The sequence below is a fragment of the Phyllobates terribilis genome, unplaced genomic scaffold (genome assembly GCF_046119375.1).
Source record: "Phyllobates terribilis strain yellow unplaced genomic scaffold, ASM4611937v1 Scaffold_9__5_contigs__length_417890890, whole genome shotgun sequence".
In the NCBI taxonomy this organism is placed as follows: Eukaryota; Metazoa; Chordata; class Amphibia; order Anura; family Dendrobatidae; genus Phyllobates; species Phyllobates terribilis.
The window spans coordinates 379,635,905-379,659,567 of record NW_027362769.1 but is presented as its reverse complement, the minus strand read 5'-3'; the positions used below and the strand labels follow the sequence as shown (position 1 = coordinate 379,659,567).

General features: G+C 46.5%; 1 protein-coding gene across 1 annotated transcript in view; it reads left to right on the top strand.

The window, feature by feature from the left end:
• Positions 1-23,443, top strand: part of SLC5A10 (solute carrier family 5 member 10) — a 114,411-nt gene extending 90,968 nt beyond the window's left edge. The window contains exons 12-15 of the mRNA XM_073648457.1: positions 18,173-18,341; positions 20,885-21,100; positions 22,694-22,799; positions 22,896-23,443. Coding sequence (XP_073504558.1) covers positions 18,173-18,341; positions 20,885-21,100; positions 22,694-22,799; positions 22,896-23,089 — 685 coding nt within the window. The 3' untranslated portion in view covers positions 23,090-23,443. The remainder of the gene's footprint in view (positions 1-18,172; positions 18,342-20,884; positions 21,101-22,693; positions 22,800-22,895) is intronic.
• The last annotated feature ends 220 nt before the right edge of the window (positions 23,444-23,663 follow it).

Below are 23,663 nucleotides of genomic sequence, written 5' to 3'. Positions count from 1 at the left end.
TGCCACCTTTCCTTGGATACAGCAGTGCCACCTTTCCTTGGCTACAGCAGTGCCACCTTTCCTTGGATACAGCAGTGCCATCTTTCCTTGGATACAGCAGTGCCACCTTTCCTTGGATACAGCAGTGCCACCTTTCCTTAGCTACAATAGTGCCACGCTTTCCTTAGCTACAATAGTGCCACCTTTCCTTAGCTACAATAGTGCAACGCTTTCCTTAGCTACAATAGTGCCACGCTTTCCTTAGCTACAATAGTGCCACGCTTTCCTTAGCTACAATAGTGCCACGCTTTCCTTAGCTACAATAGTGCCACGCTTTCCTTAGCTACAATAGTGCCACGCTTTCCTTGGATACAATAGTGCCACCTTTCCTGCATACTGTACTGCAACCTTTCCTTGGATACAGCAGTGCCACCTTTCCTTGGATACTGTAGTGACACCTTTCCTTGGCTACAGTAGTGCCACCTTTCCTTGGCTACAGTAGTGCCACCTTTCCTTGGCCACAGTAGTGTCATCTTTCCTTGGATAGTGTAATGCTACCTTTCCTTGGATACAGTAGTGCCACCTTTCCTTGGCTACAGTAGTGCCACCTTTCCTTGGATAGTGTAATGCCACCTTTCCTTGGATACAGTAGTGCCACCTTTCCTTGGCTACAGTAGTGCCACCTTTCCTTGGATAGTGTAATGCCACCTTTCCTTGGCTACAGTAGTGCCCCCTTTCCTTGGCTACAGTAGTGACACCTTTCCTTGGCTACAGTAGTGACACCTTTTCCTTGGCTACAGCAGTGCCACCTTTTCCTTGGCTACAGCAGTGCCACCTTTCCTTGGCTAGGCTACAGTAGTGCCACCTTTCCTTGGCCACAGTAGTGCCACCTTTCCTTGGATAGTGTAATGCCACCTCTCCTTGGATACAGTAGTGCCACCTTTCCTTGGCTACAGTAGTGACACCTTTCCTTGGCTACAGCAGTGCCACCTTTCCTTGGATACAGTAGTGCCACCTTTCCTTGGCTACAGTAGTGACACCTTTCCTTGGCTACAGTAGTGCCACCTTTCCTTGGCTACAGCAGTGCCACCTTTCCTTGGCTACAGCAGTGCCACCTTTCCTTGGCTACAGTAGTGCCACCTTTCCTTGGCTACAGCAGTGCCACCTTTCCTTGGCTACAGCAGTGCCACCTTTCCTTGGCTACAGTAGTGCCACCTTTCCTTGGCTACAGTAGTGACACCTTTCCTTGGCTACAGTAGTGCCATCTTTCCTTGGCTACAGTAGTGCCAGCTATCCTTGGCTACAGTAGTGACACCTTTCCTTGGCTACAGTAGTGACACCTTTCCTTGGCTACAGCAGTGCCACCTTTCCTTGGCTACAGTAGTGCCAGCTATCCTTGGATACAGTAGTGCCACCTTTCCTTGGCTACAGACTTGCCACCTTTCCTTGGCTACAGTAGTGCCATCTTTCCTTGGCTACAGTAGTGCCAGCTATCCTTGGATACAGTAGTGCCACCTATCCTTGGATACAGTAGTGCCACCTTTCCTTGGATACAATAGTGCCACCTTTCCTTAGCTACAATAGTGCCATGCTTTCCTTAGCTACAATAGTGCCACGCTTTTCTTAGCTGCAATAGTGCCACGCTTTCCTTAGCTACAATATTGCCACGCTTTCCTTAGCTACAATAGTGCCACGCTTTCCTTAGCCACAATAGTGCCACCTTTACTTAGCTACAATAGTGCCACGCTTTCCTTAGCTACAATAGTGCCACGCTTTCCTTAGCTACAATAGTGCCACTCTTTCCTTGGATATAATAGTGCCACCTTTCCTGGATACAGTACTGCAACCTTTCCTTGGATACAGCAGTGCCACCTTTCCTTGGATACTGTAGTGACACCTTTCCTTGGCTACAGTAGTGCCACCTTTACTTGACTACAGTAGTGCCACCTTTCCTTGGATACAATAGTGCCACCTTTCCTTGGATAGTGTAATGCTACCTTTCCTTGGATACAGTAGTGCCACCTTTCCTTGGATACAGTAGTGCCACCTTTCCTTGGTTACAGTAGTGCCACCTTTCCTTGGCTACAGTAGTGCCACCTTTCCTTGGCTACAGTAGTGACACCTTTCCTTGGCTACAGTAGTGCCACCTTTCCTTGGATAGTGTAATGTCACCTTTCCTTGTATACAGTAGTGCCACCTTTCCTTGGCTACAGTAGTGCCACCTTTCCTTGGCTACAGCAGTGCCTCCTTTCCTTGAATACAGCGGTGCCACCTTTCCTTGGATACAGCAGTGCCACCTTTCCTTGGCTACAGCAGTGCCACCTTTCCTTGGATACAGCAGTGCCATCTTTCCTTGGATACAGCAGTGCCACCTTTCCTTGGATACAGCAGTGCCACCTTTCCTTAGCTACAATAGTGCCACGCTTTCCTTAGCTACAATAGTGCCACCTTTCCTTAGCTACAATAGTGCAACGCTTTCCTTAGCTACAATAGTGCCACGCTTTCCTTAGCTACAATAGTGCCACGCTTTCCTTAGCTACAATAGTGCCACGCTTTCCTTAGCTACAATAGTGCCACGCTTTCCTTAGCTACAATAGTGCCACGCTTTCCTTGGATACAATAGTGCCACCTTTCCTGCATACTGTACTGCAACCTTTCCTTGGATACAGCAGTGCCACCTTTCCTTGGATACTGTAGTGACACCTTTCCTTGGCTACAGTAGTGCCACCTTTCCTTGGCTACAGTAGTGCCACCTTTCCTTGGCCACAGTAGTGTCATCTTTCCTTGGATAGTGTAATGCTACCTTTCCTTGGATACAGTAGTGCCACCTTTCCTTGGCTACAGTAGTGCCACCTTTCCTTGGATAGTGTAATGCCACCTTTCCTTGGATACAGTAGTGCCACCTTTCCTTGGCTACAGTAGTGCCACCTTTCCTTGGATAGTGTAATGCCACCTTTCCTTGGCTACAGTAGTGCCCCCTTTCCTTGGCTACAGTAGTGACACCTTTCCTTGGCTACAGTAGTGCCACCTTTTCCTTGGCTACAGCAGTGCCACCTTTTCCTTGGCTACAGCAGTGCCACCTTTCCTTGGCTAGGCTACAGTAGTGCCACCTTTCCTTGGCCACAGTAGTGCCACCTTTCCTTGGATAGTGTAATGCCACCTCTCCTTGGATACAGTAGTGCCACCTTTCCTTGGCTACAGTAGTGACACCTTTCCTTGGCTACAGCAGTGCCACCTTTCCTTGGATACAGTAGTGCCACCTTTCCTTGGCTACAGTAGTGACACCTTTCCTTGGCTACAGTAGTGCCACCTTTCCTTGGCTACAGCAGTGCCACCTTTCCTTGGCTACAGCAGTGCCACCTTTCCTTGGCTACAGTAGTGCCACCTTTCCTTGGCTACAGCAGTGCCACCTTTCCTTGGCTACAGCAGTGCCACCTTTCCTTGGCTACAGTAGTGCCACCTTTCCTTGGCTACAGTAGTGACACCTTTCCTTGGCTACAGTAGTGCCATCTTTCCTTGGCTACAGTAGTGCCAGCTATCCTTGGCTACAGTAGTGACACCTTTCCTTGGCTACAGTAGTGACACCTTTCCTTGGCTACAGCAGTGCCACCTTTCCTTGGCTACAGTAGTGCCAGCTATCCTTGGATACAGTAGTGCCACCTTTCCTTGGCTACAGACTTGCCACCTTTCCTTGGCTACAGTAGTGCCATCTTTCCTTGGCTACAGTAGTGCCAGCTATCCTTGGATACAGTAGTGCCACCTATCCTTGGATACAGTAGTGCCACCTTTCCTTGGATACAATAGTGCCACCTTTCCTCGTGGCACAGTTTCCTGATGAACCCCTCCCTGAGCCTGTGATGGTGGCCCCGTGTCTTCTCTCCCAGTCTGCACTTCTTGGTATGGGACGAGCTGTTCTGTGTATTGAACCCTCAGGGAATCAGCAATGACTTTGCTTCACCCGGAGCCAGTCCGCTCAGTCTGGGATGGGGTTTGTTTCCTCGTATCTCGTCTATTTTTAGATATTTTAATTAGGTTAATTACACCTTGTCTGATAAGTCACCGTGTCTCAGGAAAACCACGGACTGGATTATTTACTGTATGTAACAATGTAACCATTGATGTGTGGCCCCCATAATGACGGATATAGAGACCCCAATACAGTGCCAGCCACGATCCCCCTAATCATAGCCATTGTGTACAACCCCAATATATCTGTAGCTAGCGCCCCCTAATGTTAGCCACAACACAGTGACCCCATTACATAATGCACCGATAAGAATGACGGCCATAGTGCCCCCTAATAAGAGCTGCAGGGTCTCCATATGCTGCATGTCAATATTTTTGGAGGTTCCATAAAAAGTGAGAGGTAATGGAAGGACTTGTATTATTCTTTGTCATTAGTCACACGTGCTCCATCCTGACATAGTCAGTGGCAGTGAGTGACCCGTCGGGTGTCATCGACTTCCTAGCCCAGTTCCCATACCCGACAATAAAAAACTACACGCTGCAGCCTCTGGAGGACCCGGACCAGATGCAAACTCCAGGGGGTCTCCTAGCGAAGCCAAAATGGCCCATACCATATACCTTCTAATTCTGGAAGAGAATGTCCCTGTTCTCTCTCCTAGACTTTGGGTTCCTTGCTTTGGCCGCACTGCCTGGTCCTTATTCCCCACAACAAGGTAAAACTGCTCTTGGTGCACATACCAGGCTAATTTGTCCAGTAAATGTACTAATTCTTATACTCTGTAACTTGTCACCCACTCTTTTTAAGTTTGTTTCCTCTCCATTCTGCCAGCACTATAGGAGCTGGAACTTCATGCATTGCTTCTGCCAGTGTTCAATGACCTGCTTGCCCTAAACTGAAGGACCATGTCTCTGTTACGCCTGTATGCAGTTTGACAGATAGTTAAGCAGAAGAAGAAAGATAAAGGCCCTACCCGACTTCCAGTATAGAGACAGTTGCCCCCCGCTTCCTGTAGAGAGACAGTTGCCCCCCACTTCCTGTAGAGAGACAGTTGCCCCCCCACTTCCCGTAGAGAGACAGTTGCCCCCCGCTTCCTGTAGAGAGACAGTTGCCCCCCGCTTCCTGTAGAGACAGTTGCCCCCCGCTTCCTGTAGAGAGACAGTTGCCCCCCGCTTCCTGTAGAGAGACATTGCCCCCCGCTTCCTGTAGAGAGACAGTTGCCCCCCACTTCCTGTAGAGAGACAGTCGCCCCCTCTTTCCACCTCTTGTAGAGGCGAAGACCCGCCCCCACTTCTGGTAGAGAGACAAAGACTCATCACCACTTCCTGTAGAGATAAAGACCTGCCCCAACTTTCTATAGAAAGAAAGCCCTGCCCCCACTTCCCATAGAGAGATAAAGCCCTGCCCCCACTTCCTGTAGAGAGAAAGCCCTGCCCCCACTTCCTGTAGAGAGAAAGCCGTGACCCACTTCCTGTAGAGAGAAAGCCGTGACCCACTTCCTGAAGAGATAAAGCCCCGCCCCTAATTCCTGCTGAGTGATAAAGCCCCACCTCTACTTTCTGTAGAGAGAAAGCCCTGCCTCCACTTCCTGTAAAGAGATAAAGCCCGCCTCCACTTCCTGTAGAGAGATAAAGCCCCGCCTCCACTTCCTGTAGAGAGAAGCCCCGCCTCCACTTCCTGTGGGTGGCAGAGCCCTGCCCACTTCCTGTAGAGAGATAAAGCCCCACCCACTTCCTGTAGAGAAGCCCCACTTCCTGTAGAGAGATAAACCCCGCTCCCACTTCCTGTAGAGCGACAAGGCCCCACCCCCACTTCTTGTAGAGAGATAAAGCTTCTCCCCCACTTCCTGTAGAGAAATAAAGCCCCGCCTCCACTTCTTGTAGAGAGTTAAAGCCCCAACCCACTTTCTTTAGAGATATAAAGCCCCGCTCCCACTTCCTGTAGAGTGACAAAGCCCGCACCCACTTCCTGTAGATATCAAGCTCCTCCCCCTCTTCCTGTAGTGAGATAAAGCCCCGCCCCCACTTCCTGTAGAGTGACAAAGCCCGCCCCCACTTCCTGTAGATATCAAGCTCCTCCCCCTCTTCCTGTAGTGAGATAAAGCCCCGCCCCCACTTCCTGTAGAGATATTAATCCCCACCCCCGCTTCCTGCAGAGATATAAAGCCCCGCCCCAACTTCCTGTAGCTAGATAAAGCCCCGCCCCCACTTCCTGTAGAGAGAGAGAGCCCCGCCCACACTTCCTGTTATCCGTCTTGGTGCCTCTATTGCTAGAGATAGATTACACTTGGACGGCAGGCAGAGGACTGCAGGTTACACAGAAGGGAGACTCCTACTGTGATTTTTTTTGGGACTGAAGACATAATTTGGGGTATAAAGTTCTGATTTCCCTCTGGAGCCTCACAATCTTTGCACATGACAGATCCTCAGCTTCTAGTTTCCCATGACAGCTATGGCCGTACTTCCACCCCTGTCGGTATTTCTTTTGCGCTATATAGAATCATCAGTCGTCATAAGAGAAGAGGATGGTAAATATTTTCATCATTAAAAAGAGATTTTCTCCTCCGCTCATTATTAGGGATTAATGAAGACACATATAGTTGATTGCATCTGTCTGGAGATCACACATCTAGGTCAGCGATTATACCGTAAATGCCAAACCTGCGTGAGATATTCATCAAGACCTGAGACACGATAAAAATGCCGACAAGTCTCTGCATGACTTGATAGTGAAATGTTCACCTTCAGCATAAAAATTACTGACAGGAGGAACTACACCGTATATCACCGCAGGTGTTTAGGAGATGATCTGGGGTCAGAGACGTGGAGCAGAGAGTCTACTAAGATCTTCTCTTGGTCTGGAGGACCCAGATATCAATGGATTGTACAGGATTTCAATGTGTGCTGTGTAATACTTCAGTTCTCCTGTGGTGGCGCTATTGTGGATTTGAACACTTTTCCTACAAATCACAACAGATTGCAGTCAGTGGTACTCTCTGTTATCAGCATATGGATTTTATCAAGAACGGCTGCAAATTTTAATAAGCAGTAAATTGCAAAAATGCTTGCATTTACAAGCACTATACGACAATATCCCATGTATGAAGCCCGGAATAACCTTCTAATATTTATATTTTATACTTTGGGGCATTTTCTCTGTTTCTTTTTTTTAATTCATCAGATCATTATCGGATGTGACCAATTTTACATTCTAGAGGCTGGGACATTGGATAGTAATTAAACAATTAACATATATGTTTCATTAACGGCTCCAATTATGGGAGGTGTCAATAGTTATTTCCTATGTCATTAAAACCGGATTACAGGGATTTGTTCAGTCCTACAATGGATTTTTGTTAAATATAGCTGTTGGTTGGCGCTTTGGTTTGGTTCTTTCCTGGCTTGATTTCTGGCTCCTTTCTCTATCTCAGGCATGTCCAAAGTCCGGCCCGCGGGCCATTTGCGGCCCGCGGTCCGGACTAATAAGGCCCCCAGGTATCCAGCAGCATGTACCTTGCGGCCGCTGCCGCTCTCGTCGCCACCGCCGCTCTCGTCGCCACCGCCGCTCAGTACTCCGGCGCAGGGAGAAGAGCCGAAATCTCGGACATCGCGAGATTTCGGCTTTCCTTCTCCCTGCGCCGGAGTACTGAGCGGCGGCAACCGGCCAGCCAAGATCTCGCGACGTGCGAGATCTCCAGCCCCCAGGGGTTGTAAGACGTTCAGAGGTCAGATAGGCTGAAGACCTCAGCTTAGTTGTGTAAAATTATATAAATAATATATATATTAAGTTATATATAAGTCCCTGCGCCACCTTACACCTCCAGAAAGGTTAGGCCAGCAGGGCTCTCACACAAGCTTGTGGTAGCAAGCTGTCATACCCTTCATTAACCCCTGACTGCCTGTCACTGTGCTATAATTCCATTATCTGATGTGCGACTGTTGCACAGCTTGCTATTCTCTGCCTGTGTTATAAAGCATATAGCAGTATCTTATTTTTGCTGTTCCACCCTCTGCGCCTTTTAATCTCTCCCCTTCTGGCCAATTTTTATAATGGCAACTACAAATAAGAAACGAAAAGTTGACAGTGAGGGCCGCCGCTTCCAGGACAAGTGGAAAGTAGAATATTTTTTCACTGAAATAAAGAATCACTGTGTTTGTCTGATATGCCAAGAGACCGTTGCTGTTTATAAAGAATTTAATGTCAAGCGACACTATCAGACGAGACATAGCACATACGACAAGCTAACAGGGCACGACCGAAGTGAAAAGTATAAGCAACTTGAAGCTGTTTTATTGTCACAACAGCGATTTTTTACAAGAGCCCGTGAGTCAAATGAAAATGCCACAAAGGCGAGCTATGAGGTGGCAGCGTTAATTGCTAAAAATTGCAAATCTTTTGCAGAGGGTGACTTTATCAAAGAATGTGTTATGAAAATGGTAGAGAATGTCTGTCCCGAGAAGAAGCAAGAGTTTTCCAACATTTGCCTGGCTCGTAACACTGTAGCACGGAGAATTGAAGAAATTTCATCGGATATTAAGAGACAGTTAATGTCAAAAGGAGCTGATTTTGACTTCTTTTCAATAGCCTGTGATGAAAGCACGGACCTATCTGACACGGCTCAGTTGCTGATTTTTTTAAGAGGGGTGGACGATGAAATGAATGTGACTGAAGAGCTACTTGACCTCCAGAGCCTCAAGGATCAAACAAGAGGGAAAGATTTATTTGATTCTGTTAGTTCTGCCATAGATGACATGAAACTGCCTTGGAACAAAGTTACTGGGATTATTACTGATGGGGCACCTGCCATGACTGGTGAACGAAGTGGATTATCAACCCTAATCTGTAACAAGGTGAGCGAAGAAGGAGGCAAAGCTATTAAACTTCATTGCATCATTCATCAACAAGTTCTCTGTGCTAAACATCTCCAATATGATCATGTTATGAAACCGGTACTAAAGACCATTAATTTTATCCGCTCTAAAGCCCTGTGCCACCGCCAGTTTAAACAGTTTCTACTGGATATCCAGGCTGAATATGAAGATGTTTCATATCATAACGATGTAAGATGGCTCAGTCGGGGGTCTGCACTGCAACGTTTCTACTCTCTCAGAAAGGAAATAGGAGAATTCTTGGAAACAAAGGGACAAACGATGCGAGAACTATCTGATCCAATTTGGCTGGCTGATTTGGGGTTTCTAGTCGACCTAACAAAGCATCTGAATGTACTGAACATGAATCTTCAGGGCAAAGATGCAGCGGTGAACCAACTTTATTCACACCTCAAAGCCTTTGGAACAAAGCTGCAACTTTTCCTAAGGCAGTTGTCACAAACACCGCCCAATACCATCCATTTTTCAGCGCTACAGGAAATAATTAACAGTTTTCCACAGGATGATATCCATGCGCAAATAAGCAGGTATGCAGCAGACATCACATCTCTGGCTGGGGAGTTTCAACGGCGCTTTCAAGATTTTGCAGCTATTGAAAAGGAGATCAGCATTTTCTCCTCTCCATTCTCTGTTGACCCCGACAATGCTCCTGATCAGTTGCAGCTCGAGCTCATTGAGCTACATTGTGACAGCGAGTTACGCAGTCGTCATCAACAGCTCTCTCTTGTTAACTTTTACCGCCAACTGGATAAGAGCCGGTTTCAAGAGATTCGAACATTGGCTAAGAAAACCCTGAGCTTGTTTGGCTCAACATATTTGTGTGAGAAGACATTCTCTGTTATGAACTTTAACAAGAACCGCGTGAGGACAAGACTAAGTGACTCTCACCTGCGTGACATTTTGCGCATCAAAACCACGGCCATTGAACCAGACCTAGTCTATGTGCTGCAGTCCAGATCCCAGTTTCACCCTTCACATTAGTGCAGGCTAGTTTCTTTTTTTTAATTGAGATTAATATGTTGTAAAATCTCAATTAATGTCAGTTGGATAGACAGTTATATATTTGAACACATGTATACTTGCTGTTATGTTCCTGTTCACATTTTTTGAACTTATAAGTTGACAGACAACCTTACATTACTTTGTGTAATGTACTTTAAAATGTTCCTGAGATATCTCAGTTTCCTGTTTTTATTATATTAAAGGGGTTGTCCAAGTTCAGAACCCAGACATACCCCCTTTTTCACCCAGGCAGCCCCCCTGCCATGGGCATCAAAGCATCTCATGCTCCGATGTGCTCCCTTGCCCTGTGCTATTTACAATGACACACTGCCGGTAGGAGGCTTCACCGGCTCTAATGTGCAGGCTTTAGCGCTGCTCTAGCTGGTTTACTGGTGATAAAGCCCGCCCATCAGTGCCGGTGACGTCACTGGGCTTTCTGCCAGCCCCGTGGAGAGCCGGGTATGTCACTAGAACTCCAGAAAATGCCTTTCCTCTGCGCAATTTAGTGCAGGGCAAAAGTAGGACATTGGAGCATAAACTGCTTCGATGCTCAAGTCGGGGAGGGGCTTCCTGGGTGAGAATGGGGGTATGTCTGGGTTAACCCCTTTAAGGCAGATTGATTAAACACCTGTTTAGATTTGTCATCCAAGTCACAAAATAAAAAGTATGCCGTTTTCAATAAACTTTGCAAAAAAAGTTTATTTGCATTCATTTTAATGGTCCAAAGAATGTCAAGCAAAATGATCGGCCCTCGCACATGTTCACTTCATCAAATTTGGCACTCTTAGAAAAAAGTTTGGACACCCCTGCTCTATCTGCTCCCTGGTTCAACCTTGGTTCCTGTCTTGGCTACGTCCATAGTTAACTCTTGTCACCAAGCACGGTCAGAGATCCAGACCATCGTGAGGGGTCAAGGACAGACAAGGGAATCCTGATTCCACTCCATAGTTTTGCTGCAAGGGTTCCTTACTTCCAGCCCTCCTGGTCTGGGTGAGGGATAATGTGGTGGCCATACTTGACTTGGCCCCATCACAGATCCATTCGGCCATATTTGACTTGGCCCAATCACAGATCCATTCGGCCATATTTGACTTGACCACATCACAGATCCAATCACAGATCCATTCGGCCATATTTGACTTGGCCCCATCACAGATCCATTCGGCCATATTTGACTTGGCCCCACCACAGATCAATTCGGCCATATTTGACTTGACCCCATCACAGATCCAATCACAGATCGATTTGATCATATTTGACTTGGCCTCATCACAGATCCATTTGGCCATATTTGACTTGGCCCCATCACAGATCCATTCGGCCATATTTGACTTGGACCCATCACAGATCCATTCGGCCATATTTGACTTGGCCCCATCACAGATCCAGTCGGCCATATTTGACTTGGCCCCATCACAGATCCATTCGGCCATATTTGACTTGGCCCCATCACAGATCCATTCGGCCATATTTGACTTGGCCCCATCACAGATCCATTCGGCCATATTTGACTTGGCCCCATCACAGATCCATTCGGCCATATTTGACTTGGCCCCATCACAGATCCATTCGGCCATATTTGACTTGGCCCCATCACAGATCCATTCGGCCATATTTGACTTGGCCCCATCACAGATCCATTCGGCCATATTTGACTTGGTCCCATCACAGATCCATTCGGCCATATTTGACTTGGCCCCATCACAGATCCATTCGGCCGTATTTGACTTGGCCCCATCACAGATCAATTCAGCCATATTTGACTTGGCCCCATCACAGATCCATTCAGCCATATTTGACTTGGCCCCATCACAGATCAATTCGGCCATATTGAAGGGAAAATGTAACATGACGGAAGTCGGTGAAGCCATTGTTGTTCATCACGTGTTGACTCTTGCGCTGCACCAGAGTCGTCAGATATCCTTCCTCTGTTCTCCTTGCCATCTTGCTTGCACGTAGAGATTCAGTGATTTGTGAGGACACGTCCTGTGATTATAGGAACCCTATATGATGGGAGATTGGAGGAGGCACCCAGAATCCTTAGCTGTTGGGATTGTTCGCAGTCTGTCGGGATTGAGCATGCCGTCCGCTTATCGTGCATTCAGGTGACAGAGAGTGACATGTGTGCCAAGTGACCTGGATATTTTTTTTATTAAATTAAATGAGTGTTGTTGAGGTTGGGAAAAAAAATAAGATGACTAAGTAAGAAAATGATGACTCATGGCGAGGAGGGCAGGGCTTCTAGTGGAGATATATTATCTTAAAGTGGAAGTAACGGATTAATTATTATAATGATCAGCATTTATTTAAAGGAAAGTTCCTGTTATCACATAATGTTGCATAGACATCTGAGAACAACTAAGATGGGGAGTAAAGAGAATCCCTTTCAATTTCTTTGTCTATGGTGTTCACTCAGAGATATAATAAGGAGGGTGATTGCACTAACTAAGCTGTGGGAGGGGCAAAGATAAGACTTCCTGGTTCTGTGGCGTCACATGATCCCTCTCAGCCAATCAGCAGTTCAAGGATCATGATAGAGGTGTTTCCATGTGCTCTGCTTGGCCTCTTAAAGGGCCAATGCGTTCTAACTTTAGCTCTGTTGCACCAGACTTTATTAGGACCATTACTAACATTACATTATCCTGTGCTGATCCAGCTTTGATGATGTGCTTTTATTTTTATGGTTATGATTTGCATTTCTTTTCTATTTCGAGGGTAGGACCCAATGGGATGATCCATGCCTCCTTTTTGAGGTATGCTTGCCAAATTTTCAAAGATGTCTACCGGGAATCAGGGATATGCCACTTCCCATGCAAGCCGTATTTCTGCCTCCTGAATGTGCTTCTGATTGCCAGGGCTTGGCTTCGCGGCAATGCAAAAAGTTTGGGAAGAACTGCTCCATGGAAAACTTCTACCATGTCCAAAAGATTTACCACCCATGCCAGGAGTCTGGAAGGTCTTCAGTTTTTCAGGTGGTCCCCTAGATATCTTGGAAGAGTTTGTTTAGGATGAGGAAAGCACGATCCCGATGACTCCACGCCCTTGTTTTGCCCTAACCCGTGGCCCCATTTCCAGACTTTTCCAGAAAAAGTGGCCGGGGAACAGGAGATTTGATAAATATGGCAATCTGATGCTGCGATTCGGCCACTCAACGTGGCTTTCGTTCTTCTTCACTGTCATGTAGACTGAAAAAAAACACGTTGAGATCCTACAGACGATCATGTCACTCAGACTCCCCACCAAGCATTGTCAGCGCCGGCACACCCCGGCAGGCAACAGTGTTTTAATTCCACCCAAGCGAAGGAAGCCACTAAAATGTACGAGGCCACACCTCAGTAATTGTTTTCAGCTTTTGTCTCACGCGCAAAGCTTTCAATTAAACTTCCCCGTGAGGGAGCAGACCGAGGACGACCCAGCTGTAAAAATGAAGGAATCTTGGCGCCGGCACAAAGGCGAGATACAAGAAGCGGCTGAAGGCTCCCGATGGCTGTAGGGTTCCTTATCTCATCGGATTCAGGAAGCGTATAATGAGAATTTCACTTCTGTATCTCTTGTCGTACCCTTCAAATTTTGCCAGCAGCTGCAAATGTTGAGCAAAGCTTTAGTAGGATTTAATTTAAAAAAAAATCACGTGATGATGGAGTTGGCATAGTTGTAAGAGTCTTACTATTCTTGCTGGATATGCAATAAATGGCATCAGCTAGAAAATAATGTGGCACGTGATTTATAAATGAAGCCACATCCTCAACTGAAAACTCGAAAGCTGTCACTTGGAAAAAAACAAAAGCTTAATGCTTTTTTTTTTTTGGAAGCGTTCCTTGATACGTCTCCTTTGTACCCTGGCATAAACCATATAGATCCTTTGTCTATGGAAGTAAAAAAAAAAAAAGCCTTTTCCAAAATTACTTTCTAATCTATGGTGGTCAGAGTTCTGATGTATAGACGTAGGGTTAATGTATAGGAATCCGGTTACTATTGGGATATACAATGTTTGAAGCCAAGCTCTTGTCTGGATGAAGGGCTCTTGTCTCAGGGATGGGACGCCATTACATCATGACAAGTCCTTCAACCTCTTGTTCACTGTTGTAATTAATGGCTGTTTTATTCCATCTTGTGATCTGAGAACCAGGTAACTCTCCATATCCATCCACCCCGAGTTCACGTCATCTATGTAACATTGTATTATTCAACTCGTAAAGAATCCGCACTGGAAATCCATGGAAGATCCATCACATCTAAAGATGACTTGTGCCAACTTCATTCGAACTCTACAATAGGAAGGTGCATAGAAAAAAGGTCAAGCGCATACATAGCGTCCTTTTTTTGGGGATAGCAGCAGCATTTTTTTCATCCATTCTCAATTCTTGGCGTACCAACAGGTCTCATCACCGAATTATTATTATTATTATTAATTTATATAGCGCCATTGATTCCATGGTGCTATACATAAGAAGGGGTTACATACCAGATACAGATATCACTTACAGTAAACAAACTAACAATGATAGAACGGTACGGAGGGAAGAGGACCCTGCCCTTGCAGGCTTACATTCTACAGGAATGGGGTGGAGACAGTAGGTTGGGGGGTTGCAGTAGCTCCGGTGTTGTTGGTTGAGGTGGCAGCAAGCAAGGTCATGGCAGGCTGTAAGCTTGTTTGAAGAGATGGGTTTTCAGGTTCTGTCTGAAGGATCCAGGTGTGGTGGATAATCGGACGTGTTGCGGCACAGATTTCCCTAGGACGGGAGATATTCGGGAGAAATCTTGAAGGCGATTGCGTGAGGAACGAATAAGTGTGGAGGAGAGAAGGAGGTTTTGGGAGGACCGGAGGTTACGTGAGGGAATATATCGGGAGATTAGGTCAGAGATGTACGGAGGAGAGCGGTTATGGATGGCTTTGTAGGTCAGTGTTAGTAGTTTGAACTGGATACGCTGGGGGAATGGGAGCCAGTGAAGGGATTTGAAAAGGGGGGTAGCAGAGGAGTAGCGAGGCGAGAGATGAACAAGTCGTGCAGCAGAGTTGAGGATGGACTGGAGGGGTGCGAGAGTGTTAGCAGGTAGACCACAGAGGAGGATGTTGCAATAGTCGAGGCGGGAGATGATGAGGGCATGCACAAGCAGTTTAGTAGATTGAGGGTTGAGGAAAGGATGGATTCTGGAAATATTTTTGAGCTGGAGGCGACAGGAGGTGGCGAGAGCTTGGATGTGGGGTTTGAAGGACAGAGCAGAGTCAAGGGTTACTCCGAGGCAGCGGATTGTCGGTACAGCGGAAAGAGTGATGTCATTTATTGTGATAGAAAGATCAGGTGGGAAAGATATGCGAGATGGGGGAAAGATAATGAGTTGAGTTTTGTCCACATTGAGCTTGAGGTAGCGGGAGGAGAAGAAGGAGGATATGGCTGATAGATATGCTGGGATTCTGGACAGCAGAGAGGTGACATCTGGGCCAGAGAGGTAAATCTGGGTGTTCTCAGCGTACAGATGGTACTGGAAGCCATGGGATTTTATGAGCCAAGGGTATAGATTGAGAAGAGTAGGGGTCCTAGGACGGAGCCTTGAGGGACTCCAACAGAGAGGGGGCGGGGTGCGGAGGTAGTGTGGGAGTGGGAGACACTAAATGTGTGGTTACAAAGGTATGAGGAGATCCAGAATAGGGCAAGGTCTTTGATGCCAAAGGAAAAGAGGATCTGTAGTAGGAGGCAGTGGTCAACTGTGTCGAAAGCAGAGGACAGGTCAAGAAGAAGGAGTACAGAGAATTGTCTGTTAGCTTTGGCTGTAAGTAAGTCATTGGTGATTTTGGTAAGGGCAGTTTCGGTGGAATGGTGGGGGCGGAAGCCGGATTGTCGGTTGTCGAAGAGAGAGTTAGATGAAAAGTGGGAGGAAAGTTCAGCGTGAACGTGTTGCTCAAGGAGTTTGGAGGCAAATGGGAGCAGCGATATGGGGCGATAGCTGGACAAGACGGTTGGGTCGAGTGATGGCTTTTTGAGGATGGGCGTGATTGTAGCATGTTTGAAGGCAGCGGGGAAAGTACCAGAAGATAGTGATAGGTTGAAGAGATGGGTTAGGGATGGGATGAGTGTGGGGAGGAGGTGGGATGGGATCAAGTGCACATGTGGTGAGGTGTGATTTGGAGAGGAGACGAGTAAGGTCTCTTTCCGTTTTTCCGTGATATTGGGAAAGGAGGTTATGGGGGTAGGGAAATGCTGTGGAAAACTAAGGGGTTGTGGTGGTCGGACAGTAAAGACTTGCCGTGTTTGGTCAATCTTGTTTTTGAAGTGTGTGGCAAACTCCTCAGCAGAGATGACGGAGGTCGGAGGGGGCAGTGGAGGGCGGAGGAGAGAGTTTAAAGTGTTGAATAGCTGTTTGGGGTTGTAGGATAGGGAGGATATAAGGGGTTGTGAAGTAGGCCTGTTTAGCAGAGGTGAGTGCTGATTTGAATGCGAGTGTTGCTTGTTTGAATGCAGTGAGGTCATCTTGAGAATGTGTTTTCTTCCAACGCCGCTCCGCTGGACGCTTGTCAAAGCTGCTTAGTGAGGTTGTTGTGCCAGGGTTGCCTGTTGACTCGTCGCACTCTGCCATGGACAAAAGTGGCGACCGAGTCAATAGCTGATACGAGAGTAGCATTGTAGAAAGCAGTGGCGCTGTCTGTGTCATGGAGTGAGGATATGGATGTCAGTGGTAGAACAGAGTCAGAGAGTGTGTGTGTCTCTAGATGTGCAAGGCTTCTGCGGGGGTGTGCTGGTTGCCGGACATGGGTGACAGGTGAAGAGGACAGGGATGAGAATGTGAGTAGATGGTGGTCAGATAGGAGTAGGAGGGAGGTTGTGAGGTTAGATAGGGAGCAGAGTCGGGTGAAGATGAGGTCTAGTGTGTGTCCGTCTGTGTGGGTGGCTGAGGAGGACCACTGAGTAAGTCCAAAGGATGAAGTAAGCAACAAGAGTTTGGATGCTGCTGACTGAATTAACAGTATGCCACGTGGTATGGATGTTTATAACATTTTAACCAGTGGAGGTTAGATGATATTGTATGCCTATACAGTGGCATTGTACATCAATGTCTTCCATTTCCGTTCTTGACTTATTATTCTTCTGGCGAAGGGCTCAAATGTCGAACAAGCAGTAGATAATGGAGTTCAGTGAAACCCTTGGAAGGCATGATAAGACGGGCATGCAGCTTACTCTTGCCGTTTTCCTCTCGGAGCATTGCATAAGATCTCCACTAGGAATATTTGTCTTTGGAATGAATGATATGTGGAGCGTGCCAGACTGCATAAGAAAGGAAAAATAGTCAAAATATTAAGTCACCCGACACAAAGAATGTGGCATAGGCACATCACCGTTGAAATACGCGGCATTGTGATTATAACAGGCAACTATCCTCATCTGTCAAAGTCAGCTGTCGTGAGAGGGACCTCTAAAGATGGAATTTAGCCGAGGAATGGGAAGTATCTCTACAAAGAAATAGCTGAAGATGGAGCCTAGCTATTGATGGAATGATCGGACGTAGTTAAAAAAAAAAATCAAAGACTACCAGACAGTGAACCTGACCAAAGAAATGACGCAACCAAAGACCGGAACCAAATCAATGCCCAAAGTCCCAACCTGTGGTGGAGAATTGGCAATGATTGGCTATGCTCTAAGATTGAATATAGCCATAGACCAAACATAGCCAATGATAGGACAAAGCCATAGACCAAACATAGCCAATGATAGGACAAAGCCAACAAAATAACTAAGCCAAAGCCCAAATAGAGGAAATGATTGAATAAAGCAAAAATACAAACAATGGTAATGGCAGAACAAAGTTAAAGACTAAACATACGTAAAGACTGAACATAATCAATGATAGGACAAAATCAAAGTCTGAACATAGTCATTGACAGAATAAAGCAAAAGACCAAACACAGTCAATGATAGAAAACTACCAAAGACTGAACATAGCCAATGGCAGGACAATGCCAAAGACTGAACATAGCTAATGATACGATAAAGCCAAAGACTGAACATAGCTAATGATAAGATAAAGCCAAAGACTGAGTGCAGCCAATGGCAGGATAATGCCAAAGATTGAACATAACCATAGACCAAATATAGTAAATGATAGGACAAAGCCAAAGACCAAATATAGCCAAAGACTGAACATAGCCAATGGTAGGACAAAGCCAAAGACCAATCATAGCCAAAGACTAAATATAGCCAATGATAGAGAAAGCCAATGGGAGAACAAGAAAACACACCACTTTATCAGTCAGAATAAAACAATATTTCTTCAGCAGAAATCTAGTGTTGACCTGCTGAGATTTTCTGTCACAAATTTACATGTTTTTGGTCATTACTCGCAGGATTGTGACGGTGGTCCTTGTTATAATCAGCGTGGTCTGGATTCCCATCCTGCAGAACGCCAACAGCGGGCAGCTCTACGTGTACATCCAGTCCGTCACCAGCTACCTGGCACCCCCGGTCACAGCCGTGTTTGGCTTGGCCGTCTTCTGGAAGAGAGCCAACGAGCAGGTAAACCCCCTCTGTGCCGCCCCTGTACACAACATACTGAACAATAGCCATACCACAATAGGGCGCACCCAGCGAACACAATGTATCCTCACACAATGCACGGAGTCACTTTCAATTCAAGTAAATAAGGTCACTGGTCACAATGAACGAGAACGTGGAGTCTCCCGTCAGAAAAATCACTCTAATGACTTAAATGGGGATGATTGGGGAGTGGATCACGGTTGTGTCATTGTTCTTCGCTTTTATTTGAGAGTTTTCTCTGTTTTCTGGAGGTGGATGTCATTTGTCACATATTAGCGACACTTAATTGCCCTAAAAATACAGGATTTAAGAATAAGTAGACAAAATAGCACAGTCCGTCCTGTCAGGCGGCTCAGTAAGCGATGAAGTCATAGAAAGTCTCATCCACTTGCTTCATATTGAGCTTGTGTTTGCACCGGCTGAGAAGGTCTTAGACATTATGGATGGCACCTTTCTTCTATATGAAGTCTAGGGGTTCACCAAAGTTCATCGAAAGGACAACTGTGGCGGTACATCTGGAGGACAGCCATGTTGGTTAATGGGCATCCTCCAATCAGTGGTGGCACTATAACAGATTGGTTTCACTGACTAGAGGAGGTCATCTGATGAAGAAAACCCCCTTCTTTTAGGATCAAGTGATCAGCTGGTCTCCTAATCCCTTCCTAACCTAAACCTTGTTTCTTGACTACTCTCCAACCAAGCCCCTTGGCTATTACATGTAGCACATGTAGTACCACTCCTGGCTGTTCCTGACTACGTTCCTGACTTCCATTGGCTTGTCGAATCCTGGTAAGAAATCCCGGTTCCGTTCTTGACCTAGGTTCTACTTCCACCATCACCAATATTTGACTATTCTAGAAGAACCCTTCTTCCACAAAGTCTATACCTTTTTCCACGGGGTTACAGGTGAAAAACAGGGAACCCCCGACCCCGATCGAGTCAGGGCCAAACAGAATAAGGCTTATAGAGTCCACATTCTGACCACTGGTCCTTTATGGAGAACCTTCGACCTTCCATTTCTGAGGATGTCTGCAACTTGGAGAAAACAGCAGATCCTTTAGGACTTACTTGGTTGACCTCTAGTTTAGAAAACCCACGTTTGAATACCGTATTAGACATTTCCACCCTAACAGAGGTGGTTTGCGCCTTTAGTTTCCTTATGGAGCGTAGAGCGACTATAGAGAAAGTCTAATCAGCAGCTCTTTGCATGCCATATCATATGCGGCGTCCCGGGAAGTGTCCGTCCTTCAGATTGTCAGCATTTAACAGGCGTTAAAAGCCAGAGGCAAAAGCTCAATAATCCGGCGTTAATGCGACAGGCAGGATCCAGGAGCGCGGAGTGAGAGAGAGTCGTCATCTTCATTTGGGATAATTGCTGCATTGTGAAAGCAGGTGTGTGCAGATTCCAGGGTTCAAAATAAATCCTAATCCTACTATTAATCCCCCCTCCCCTGATAAAAGCGGGAGTCTTACACAATATCTACCCACTAATAACCGCGTCTTGTGGGGGGGGGGGGGTAGAAGACATATCTGGTAAAATTTATTCTTGTTTGTTCTGCCGTTCTCAAATCCTAAGAAATATCAGTATTAATGTTTGTAAACCTTCACATTCCAACAACAATTGTCTCCATGGTTACAGACTACAAACAAACCCTGGGTAGTCTGAGCCTACAGAGGGGGCAGCAACTTTTTCTATTGTCAACCATATAAACTATTTTCTATATATACACACTGGTAACTCAGACCATTCTGTCCCTCTCTCAGTCCTTCCTGGCAATCAGTCATATAAGAGATTCCTCTTTTTCCCATCGCCCTACCTTCCCCCAATACAATCTTGAATGACTTTTACCTGTAGAATAAGACCGATACTTTTCAACATTTTCAAGTCTAATTTCCAGGACAATTTAAGGCTCTGCCCATAAAACTTCCCGGAAAGTTCCACTTTTTTGCCTAAGTCCCTCGCACTTTTTGAACCAGTTCCTGCAAAAAAATGAAAGGGATATACAGGATCGGGTAACCAAATATTTATACGTCCATCAGACCAGAGTCTTCATATATAATCTACTAGTATTTTTTTAAAAGCAAATTGGAAACAAGGAATGCTGGGAAATGTACTCCACTGGTAACAAAGCGAGGGTGGAAGTAGCTAACTTCTCCTCATCATCATTTTTCATCCTTTTCTCTATAATCTGTAGGACAAATAAGAGCAAATCTGTGGTTGGTCACTGAGGAAACGAAATGAGCCCCCTCCATTGTTTCTGTTCCCTTGGTGGGAGGAACATGAAACTAGTCTGAGCAGCAGAGAGAGGCAGTCTACTGTATAGCAGATAGAACTTCCTGTGACCACCAGACAGAGAGTTACTTCGCGTCTTGGCACCCTGAAGAATCTTATCCTGTACAGAAGCATGATGCTGGATAATGTAATGGTGCAATATACGGTATAATACTACGATGTGATGGCGGTATAATCAGCACAAGGTCTACTGCACATGTCACGTCTTGTCGCCTCTTTCTCCTCACAGGGAGCGTTCTGGGGTCTTATGGTGGGCCTGGTGGTCGGATTGGCACGGATGACCCTGGAGTTTGTGTATCCCATCCCCCGCTGTGGCGTTCACGACGAGCGTCCGTCCATCCTGAAGGACATTCATTACCTGCACTTCGCCATCATTTTATGTGCATTGACAGTAGGAGTAGTTGTCGGGATAAGCCTCTTATCGGAGCCGCCCCTGCACTCTCAGGTAGGTGGAAATCTGCGTGACCTTATATGAGACACCAAGAGATCGAGGAGAAAATGGCGTCTTGTGAAAACCGTACGGTGCCTGCGTTACAATTGTCTTGCAGCTATTTTTAGGGTGGGAAAAAAATAAACTTTTGGTATTTAGGGAAATATTATGCAAAGAGAAGACCTATTGGGCGCGCATCAGTCTCCACCATCACTGGTGAGATACAGAACGTGTCGCCATATCCTGCACCAGCGGCGACACCATGACAGAGGGAAGGGACGTGTCCCCGGGTTCTTTACGAGCTGCCGAGTGATGGGGGTGTAATGACGTGGCAGCGTTAGCTCTTTGCGTGTAGTTGCAGAATCTGACACTCTACAAATATGATCCCCCTCCTCCTCCTCCAAAATTTGGGTTCACATAGGTTTGCAGAATGACCCGCATGTTTGGAATATATCAGTCCTCAGGGACACGTTGGGTTTTCTTCTGCTCTCACCTTAGAGCGGAGGATGTGATCAGAGACTGGAGGACGATGGCTCCCCCAATAGCCGATATTAAGGGGCAATTTTGGCAATGTAGGATGATGTCATCGCACATGGCGGAGTCAATTTCCTGTTTTTCATACAGTGTGATGTCATCACACAGCACAGGCTCAATACCAATGCACAGCTCCCGCGCTCTCCTCCACCTCACCATCCATTGCCTAAATAATACTGCCAGACAATGCTCAATAATAAAAGTATCATCCAGCACCTCTCATCTTATCCACCTGCTGCAGCCACAGTTCACTAGCTGGGGAAAGCGTGGTGCCATTGCGTCTTTTGCCCACTCTACAATCTGTATTTTTAGGGGGTTTTGTATTGTATTTTGCTTTATTTCTCCAGTAAAACAAGTAGAAAGCTGCCTTTCTTTTTTATGGCTGCCTGATCCGATGCCAAGAGTATAAGAACTGGTGCCAGGGAAAACAGCGCTATGTTTAATGCCGAAAAACGCTGCCAAAGCCAAACGCTGGTCTTGTTTTGTGAGATAGTAAAGCTGGCTAAAAACAGAAAATATTTCTGACTTTTCTGTTGGTCCTGGCTCAGTGGGTAAGCGGATGTGCCGTGCCCCACAATTAACCAGTTGACGACCATCTGGTGCTCAAGGAGTAAAATATAGAAAGTAAAGGTATAAAGGAAGTCATCAGGACCTGTACTGCGGGAAGGACATTTAAAGGGGTTGTCCAGGACTTAGATATTAATGGCCTCTCCTTAGGGCATTAGTGTCGGATCGGTTGTGGTCCAACACCCGGCACCCCACAGTCAGCTGCGGGTGGATATATAGAGGCAAAACTGCACGGCTCTGTATACCGTGTAGTGGCCATTCTCGGTACTGCAGCTCAGATCACATTCACTTTAATTGGAGCTGACACGCAGTACCCAAGAACGGCCACTACACTGTGCATGGCGCTGTGCTTTTCACGCTCTATATTCTGACCTCAGCAGGAGCTGAGCGGAGGACGGACAGGTGTCGGACCCCCACTCATCTCAAGGACAGGTCATCGTTATACAAGTCCTGGACAACCCCTTTAAGACCAGCAACAATCCGCATATATCTCTCTCTTCTCAACAGGTAAAAAACCTCACCTGGTGGACAATACCCCGAGGAAGAAGCCCACCCGAGATAACATTCAGGAAGGTGTCCACTCGAAGCCACTCAGCCACTGGAGAAATTGATGGTGGGTTCAGTAGGGTGACTTGTGGTTGGGTCGGTTGGTTGGTCGGGCATTCTGGATGCAATTTGATATATATATTGTTTTCATATCTTTGTACAGGACCAGTCAACTGTTCCCCCCGCGGCCGGGCCTGGAGCACAATGTTGTGCAAACCCCCCACAGAACCAGTGGAATCGCCCTCCCCCATTCAACAAAGAAGCATTAAGGAGGATCCATTCTGGGCGCGGGTGTGCTGCATTAATGCCATCATTCTCATGTGCGTCAACGTTTTCTTCTATGCCTATTTTGCATGAAGACCAAGAGGAACGAAAAAAAAAAAAAAAACACTGCAAAAACATTACCTACAAGTGCCCTTAAAATTAACCGTTTCACTGCCAGCCATCAGTACATAATAATGGTTTTGGTTAATCTATTCCAAAGCTAAGGTCATGGAGCGGCCTCCATTGCCAGCGTGTGCCAAGGTGAATCACATGCCCAATGGAGGACGGCTCCGCACATGTACAGAAGGCAGCAGAATAGAGTTTCCTGCCCTTTTAACCTCACACGCCATGACGCATGCTTTTTATACAGGAGCCAAGATGGCGGCCCACCAGCGGCACGTGACATTCCTGACAATGTGCCGTCGTAAAGTACAATTATCGAATAAAAGGTGTTATTAGAGGAGCTGCCTTCTGCCCGTCACTGACAGCGGGGGCTCATACTGACGATGACTTTTTATTGCGATGACTCTCAGAAAATCACCAAGAGTCACAAATAATTCCCTCACTCCAAATACTGAGTCACTGACCGAACGCCGCGAGGAGGGAAGATTAAAGGGAAAAGTCATCGAATCCTATTAGACTACAAAGATCTCTGACCCAGGGGAGG